The sequence below is a fragment of the Octodon degus genome, unplaced genomic scaffold, assembly GCF_000260255.1.
Source record: "Octodon degus isolate 3935 unplaced genomic scaffold, OctDeg1.0 scaffold00001, whole genome shotgun sequence".
In the NCBI taxonomy this organism is placed as follows: domain Eukaryota; kingdom Metazoa; phylum Chordata; class Mammalia; order Rodentia; family Octodontidae; genus Octodon; species Octodon degus.
Window position 1 is genome coordinate 37,920,324 of NW_004524577.1, and position 7,462 is coordinate 37,927,785.

The following is a 7,462-nucleotide window of genomic DNA, read 5'->3' on the forward strand; positions in this document are numbered from 1 at the left end:
AAGTTAAGAGATATAGCTCAGTATAGAAAGCCCTGAGTTCAGTTCCCAAGATCATAAAACAAAAACAACAACAAAACCAATTTTATATCTGACAACTCTGAAAGCTGGGAAGTCCCAACTTACCTTGCAGTTAGATTTGATGTTTGCTAAGGCCCCATCTGTGCTTCCAAGGTGATGCCTTCTTGCTGTCCTCTTACAGTAGAAATTTCAGAAGGCAAATTGGTTAAGGTAGTTCCCTTCAGACCTCTATAAAGTTGAGAATCATATGCATAGCCATAACATTCAGGATTGATTCAATGTGTGAATTTTGAAAGGATCAAAAAGCTCTAGCAAGACCCTATACTAAAACTAGTCTTAAACAATTAAGGAGTCCTTATTAAATGACCTAGCTTTAATCTAACAGATTTGCATTTGAGACTTAGTTTTAAAGCTCAGAGATTAAAATAGTGGGAGTAAATATATCTGTTTATGTCAATGTTTAATTCCCACAAAATGATGTCAGTGTTTTAGCTTTGGCAAATTAATGCTGGATGAGCATTTAGTATTTAAATCACCAATAGAGTACAGTAGTCCCTCAGTATTTTGCAGTTCACCTTTCGCGCAGTCACTTTCGCAGGTTTTCCAAAAATACTAATCTAACTAATTTATCATGGATTTTTAGCTATATCACGGGATTTTGCCGTACCATACAGTATACGTGTGTTGTTAAAATTACATAGGTTTATGAGTTTAGAAAATGGCTAAGAACAGTAGAAGTGTTTGGGCCGGGGAGATAACGCAGTGTAGAGTAAGTGCTTGCCTGGCAAGCACAAGGTACCTCAAAAAAAAAAAAAGAAGTGTTTTTAAAAGTGTGGGAAAGGTTTATAAGAGTGTGGGAAGAGTTTATAAAGCCTTAAAATATGCATATCAATATTAATGCTTTAGCGCTGCTACTTTGCTGATTTTCGCCTATCGCGGGGGTATCTGGAGTGGAACCTCCGTGATAAGTGAGGGACCACTGTTTTGCTTTCTAATCTATGCAATACTAGCGATGCACTCTTAATTCCCCTCTTAACCTAATTCATGAAACTGCAGAATATTGTATAGTTCTACTCATCACGACAGTCAAAAGAGCACTTAATTGCTTTCAAACAACTTTCAGGAGGAATCTGAAGTTCAGGCTAATTAAAGAAACTAAAAAATGTTTACTTAAAAATTACTAGGTTTGATTAAAAAAAAATACCAGGTAGTTTGGATTACTCATTCATTACTTTAAATCACTGAAGTTTTCTGCTTCTTTAGAGTATATAGATAATTTTACTATGGCCACAAAGTTTCACTATTTTAAAAATAAATATATATGAGCTGAGACCTTTAAGTCCCTCAGAGCTTTCACACTTTCCCCAATCTTAATTACCATTTTTGGTAAGGCTGAAATGGTACACTTAAAATTGGACTTTGGTGTTAGCATGCTACTAAGTTTTATTATTTAAGAGATTTAGTACACATTAATTTCCTGGGCTTCATAAGTGTGTTTGTTTTTTTTTTTTTTAAGTTGATTGATGGTGAGGAACACAGCTTTAATTTTTTTTCTACTTTTCTCAATAACTATATTGTAGGGAATTGTTGAGAACTTGTAAAATGATTATATTGTTCAAAGCTAACCATTACTTGTTATTTTAGTTGCCTTACCATGAAATAGATAACCATTTTTTACTACTGGACTCTCCTTTATGTTGAAATAAAGTCCTTGTTGCCGGTGGTATTTTGGTTCCACATAGTGGCAGGTGCTCTACCTCTGAACTATCCCCCAGCTCCTTTAGTTTTTTGTGAAAAGTTACTTTTATGAGGTACTACTGACATTTTTATTTAACATTTGTTTGTCTCCAGTGGAGACCTTTGACAGGCTTAAACATTGGGCAGGAAAGCAGAAGAGCACAAGAAGGAAGTTAAAAAGGGAAGTGAAAGGGAGACGACCAGAGAGAAAAGAAAATGCATACATTTTAGGAAAAGAACCTGTTCCCAGCACCTGTGTCCCATAGGCAGTGACATGTTGGCAGGGTTTGCCTCGCTGATCATTACTGAAGATTTTTTCATTTAAAATGTTGAGAGGCTGTACCTGCAAAAAGAGTTTTCATTTGGTTTTTGAGAGGAATTCAGTTAAACACTTTCTTTCCCATTAAAGTCCTGAATGTAGTAATTAATGAGCATTGTCTCACGTAATCTTCAGCCGCTCCAGTGAGGGGAGTGTTATCATTTGGGGTTTGTAGGTGAGGTGAAATGGGTTGTGCTGAACTACACAGGTAACATGTGGCACATCCAGGCTTTCTGATTGAGATACCTTACTTTCTGCCTATTGTCAAGCGAGCTAGATCCTGAAGAGCAATCTTGCCACCAGAACTGGCGGAGTTGAATCAAAGAGCAACATCTTTATTTTCAGCCAGGAGCAGTCAGGTCAAGGGCAAGAAGGCTGTTGACTGAAAAAAAGGAAGATAAGCTGCTTTATAGAGGAGTTTCAGCAGGGGAGGAGGAGTTCCACCCAGGGAGACAGAAAATTTTAAGTTTCTCAGGGGTCTTTGCTGGGTCTGGTGCCCCTGGGGGAAGAGAAGTGCAGGATAACTATGGGATTGTGCTGATTTACAGCGTGGCAGTCTTAGATTTATAGGGTTTCCCGTAAGCCTGAGAACCACATGGAAGCCGTTCTGATGAACATTTATTTTAGTCTCTTGGGCTGAGTGAGGGGGCTTCCTGTTTTAACAGACTGGTTTGTCAGGGGTTTTTTCTCTTCAAGTTGGATGGGGTCCAGTGTGCGGACCTAACACCTATTCTTCCATAAATGTTACATTAGAGAAGTAGGATAAGTTGACGTAAGAGTCTGTTAAACAAAACAGCAACAATAAATAAAACTACTTGTTAAGTAGTCTGGGCAGTAACAAGGAACAGAAGATGAAAGAAAAAAGAAAGTGAGGAATAGCAAAGAATGGGGATAACATGAGCATAGTGGTAAAAAGTATTCTGAATGTAGCCTGCCTCAGCTTGAATACTAACTCTCATGCTTTGTGATAAGTGTGTCATTTCTCTATGCTTCTGTCCTTATTTATAAAATGAAGATAATAGTAACTTATAGGGTAAAGAATAAAAGGGTAGGGGCCGGGGAGATGGCTAAGTGGAATAAGTGCTTCCCTGGCAAGCGCAAGGGCCTGAGTTTAATCCCTGGTTCTGCCAAAAAAAAAAAAAAGAATAAAAGGGTAGTATTTGCCTTCTTATGTCAAGACCTATTTATTTCATTTTTTGGAGTTCTCATTTTTTTGTAAAATATGGACATAGAAAAATGAATAAAAGTTGTGTGTGTGTGTGTGCGCGCACATGCCGAATTATTTAATAAGGCAAATGGACATATAACCAGAATCAAGTTAAAGAAACAGAATTCTGCCATTACCAGAAAAGGCCACTTTCTGTCCTCTTTCATAGCCTTCTTTTTTTATTTTTTGTGTTTGGTACAGGTTCACACTATGCAGCTTGGACTCATGATCCTCCTGTTTTCAGCCTCTCCAGTGCTGGGATTACAGGCACCCCCCACCACACCCCAACTTGGTGGCTGGCTCAGTGCACCCAGGGGCAGGGCTGGCATGGCCTGTGGTCCTGGGAATCGAACTCTGGTCCCTGTGCTTGCCTAAGCAGGTGCTTAGTCTGCTGAGCTATCCTGAGGGCTCTCTATCATAGACTTCTGTTTTCTCTCTATAGTAGATTTGTTTTGTTTTCTCCTCAAAATTATCAATATTTGGGCAGGATAAATCTTTGGTAAGAGATCCTCTTGTGCATTGTAGAATGTTTAGCAGCACCCTTGATCTCTAGCTTTGGGGTGCCGGTAGCACTACCCCAGTTGTAACAACCAGTTGAACAAAGTAGACTGTGGGTGGTGGGGCAGGGATCTCCATTAGAAAGTTCTTGTAGAAACTTGGTAAGAAATGATAGTGACCTGGTTCTGGATATATTTGAAGGTGAAGCCAATAATACTTTCTAATAGATTGAATATATATGCTAAGAAAAAGTCCTGGGTGACTCCAGGAATTTTGACCTCAGCAACTTTCAGGATATAGATTCCATCAATTGAGTTGTGGCTATGTTAGGCTTGAGTTATCAAGTAAGGATTTTTTTTAAAAATGTATTTAGTACAGAGTCTACAGGGTCTAACTATACAGATCGTAGTGATTCTCGTTTTTGGCCTCTCAAACACTGGGATTACAGACCTGCGCCACCGCACCCAGTTTCAATTGAACTCCGGTCTCTGCATCTGCCTAAGCAGGTGCTTTAATCTGCTGAGCTGTCTGGCTAGCCCTTAAACTAAAGATATTGAAGATGTGTTTAGATATACAAATCTGGGGACGGGGAGATGGCTCAGAATAAGGGCCTGAGTTCAATCCCTGGTTCCGCCAAAAAAAAAAAAAGATATACAAATCTGAAATTCAGAAGTGAAGTTTAGGCTAAAAGTATTAATGTAGATGGTGTGGTCTGAATTATAGAACTTTCTACAATAAGAGAAATGTTTTCTATCTATACCGTCTAATATGGTAGTCACTAGCCACAGATGAGCTATTGAGCAATTCAAATGCAACTGTTGTGACTGAGATACTGAACTTTATTTTACTTAATTTAAATTCATGTGACTAGTTGCTACTGTATTGGACAACATATATGTAATGGTATTAAAACTCTTAGGCCCAATAAGATTACCAAGAGAGAAGATAGATGGAAAAGCAGGCCAGGACTAAATCTTAGAACTGCAAGTTTACAGAAGTGTGAGAGATGAGGAACAAACAGTAAAGGAGTCAGAAAAAGCAGGGTCAGGTGAGGTAGAGAGAATACTTGGAAGCCTAGTGACCCTGCTTTAGTGTGGAGGACTCGGATCCCTTTGGGTCAGGTAAGTTATGGAGTGGGAAATGACCATTGGATTTCACAGCGTGGAGGTTCTTTGGTGATACATCCAGAACGTCGGTGTAATGTGAGGAAAGATAGACTGGTTAGCATTGGTTTAGGAAAGTAAGAGGATTTATTTATCTTGTGTTTCCTGTTTTGCTCACCTTGTTTTCTTTTTCTTTCTTCTTTTAGACAGTTTTTGTGATTGTCTTTTTCCCTTCTTAGTAGACGTTATTTTACATTGTGTATATTTTCTGGTAATAGTTACCTTAAAAATTACATACTATCATACCAGTGTGCAATGTTGAGTTGGACAACACAAGAATCTAGAACATTTTAATTCTACAACCATTCCAAATCCCTTTGGGCTGAGATTTTAGGGGCTTTTTTCTAAATCTATAATGTATTGTTTGTCTCTTTTATGAAGTCTAGAAGGTTCCCAGCCATTATCTCTTTAGATGTTATCTGTCGTGTGTTTTCTGTTTCTCCAATTACAGAGGGGCTTCTTAGACCTTCTCTGTTTCCTGTGTCTTTTAACCTCACACATTTTCTGCCTTCTTCATTCTCTCTGCAGCATTCTGAAGTTTTTGTAACTTGTTTTCCATTCCACTAATTTTCTCTTGAAACTGTTAAGCCTACCTGTTAAGGGTTAAATTTCAGGTATTACATTATTTTCCTAGAAATTTACCCTGATCTTTTTTTGGAACATGCTAAGATATACTTTTGAAAATTTCCATTTTTTCTTTAAGCATAGGAAGCATGTTTTATAATCTTATTCTGATCATTTCTATAGTTGTCCTTTTTCTGCTGTAAGTTTCTTCAGGCTTACACTAATTGTACTTTGTTATTTTTGACTGTGTTTTATTCATGGCCCTTAAAGAATTGTGAGCAGGACTAGCTTGTGGTCTATAACCAAAGTATAAGGAAAGATTTACCTTTTTTTTTTTTGTTAGTTACCTATAAGTTAATAGCAGCCAATCATTATTCACTGCTTTAGGAGTACCTTGACCAGCTTGCAAATCCACATTATATGTAGTTTATTGTAAAAATTAATGACTTCCATTAGTAAATTATTATAAAATTTAAATTATTTAAATAACACAAACATAGACTGGCTGTGGTTATTATTAAGAAAATTTCTTAAGGCCAACCCAAATAGCTCAGCGGATTAAAGCGCCTGCTTAGGCAAATGCAGCAGCCAGGGGTTCAATCCCCAGCGAGCTGTGCTGGCCCTGCCCCTGGACTGCAATTGAGACTGGGCATGGTGGTGCAAACCTGTAATCCTAGCACTTGGGAGGCTGAACACAGGCGGATCACTACAAGTCCAACCTATGAGTGAGACCCTGTAGACCCTTACTAAAATACAAAAAAAGAAAGAAAAAAATTATTAGTAGTTCCTTTCTAAGAGAGTCAAGCTTGTTTACTTCTTGTTAACACATATTCTTGAGGATAACTTTTTGTTAAATCGTTCTTTACTTGGAGCCCTTGGCTTTTATCTTCTGTTTCCCTAAAACTTGTTAAGGCTTTGAAAACATCAGCTCAGGTCTCTTGGATACAGCAAGTACCTTCAAAGCAACAGTGGTTCCTTGAGTCCTTTGCCTCTCCAGGTTCCTTAATTTTGCACACAAAGTTTTGATGCTTTTCAAAAGATTTTTAAAAGTATTTTTCCAGTGTTTTGACCAAATAACCTAACCTGTTAGAATGGATCATCTCATTTATCTTTTTATCAAGCTGAAAAATAAGAACTTTATTTTACGTTTACAGATTTCTAAGAAGTATCTCAGGCATAAAAATCATTTAAGATATCTTAGGCAGCCAGGCACAGTGGCCACATAGCTATAGTCCTAGCTACTCAAGGGGCAAAAGCAGGATTGCTTGGGTCCGGGGATTCAAAGCTGTCCCAGCCAACATAGTGAAACCTTGTCTGAGGGGGGAAAAGAGACTTCATTAGGAAATCCCAGTACTTCTGCATTTATTTTGCATGCATATACATTTTATTTTTAACACATTTATTTAGCAACATGGTCTTGCTATACAGTTCAGGCCAGCCTTGTGTGCACTTTTTTATAGCCCCTAGACTGGTCACCAACTCACAGTGATCTTCCTGGCTTAGCCTCCCTAATGTTGGGATTACAGGTGTGCACCACCAGACCCAGTTTTAGGCCAGCATAGCATGCTGGGCCAGGGATTGAACTCTGGACCTTGTACTAGCAGGCAGGCGCCCATGCCTCTGAGCCATCTCTCCAGCCCTGTAAATACATTTTAACAAATGGTAAAATGCTTTTAAATTAAATCAAGTAATTTATCTTTTCTGATTTACATAGGCCTAACTTCTTCCGTGCTTAAAATCTGTGAAAAATGGCAAATGTGGATGATAGACATGACCTCATCTCTGAAGTAGATCATGAAGTAAATCCTGGGCCCATGAATATCCAGTTTGATTCATCAGACCTAAGATCAAAAAGGTAAGAGCTTATGACGCTTCATGATTAGAATTTTTAAGACTGAAATATGAATTATATCTATATATGTGTAGAACTGAGTATAAAATGCTGAATTTCTTTTT

General features: G+C 38.0%; 1 protein-coding gene across 3 annotated transcripts in view; it reads left to right on the forward strand.

Annotated features, from left to right (window-relative positions):
* The window catches only part of Slc38a9 (solute carrier family 38 member 9), a 124,320-nt gene that overhangs the window by 4,744 nt on the left and 112,114 nt on the right, over positions 1–7,462 (forward strand). For 2 of the 3 annotated variants that reach the window (XM_004623090.2, XM_023709364.1), the window contains exon 2: positions 7,221–7,361. In XM_004623090.2, coding sequence (XP_004623147.1) covers positions 7,255–7,361 — 107 coding nt within the window. In that variant the 5' untranslated portion in view covers positions 7,221–7,254. Of the gene's footprint in view, positions 1–7,220; positions 7,362–7,462 lie in introns of those variants that run through there. The other variant, XM_023709372.1, reaches the window with a different exon arrangement.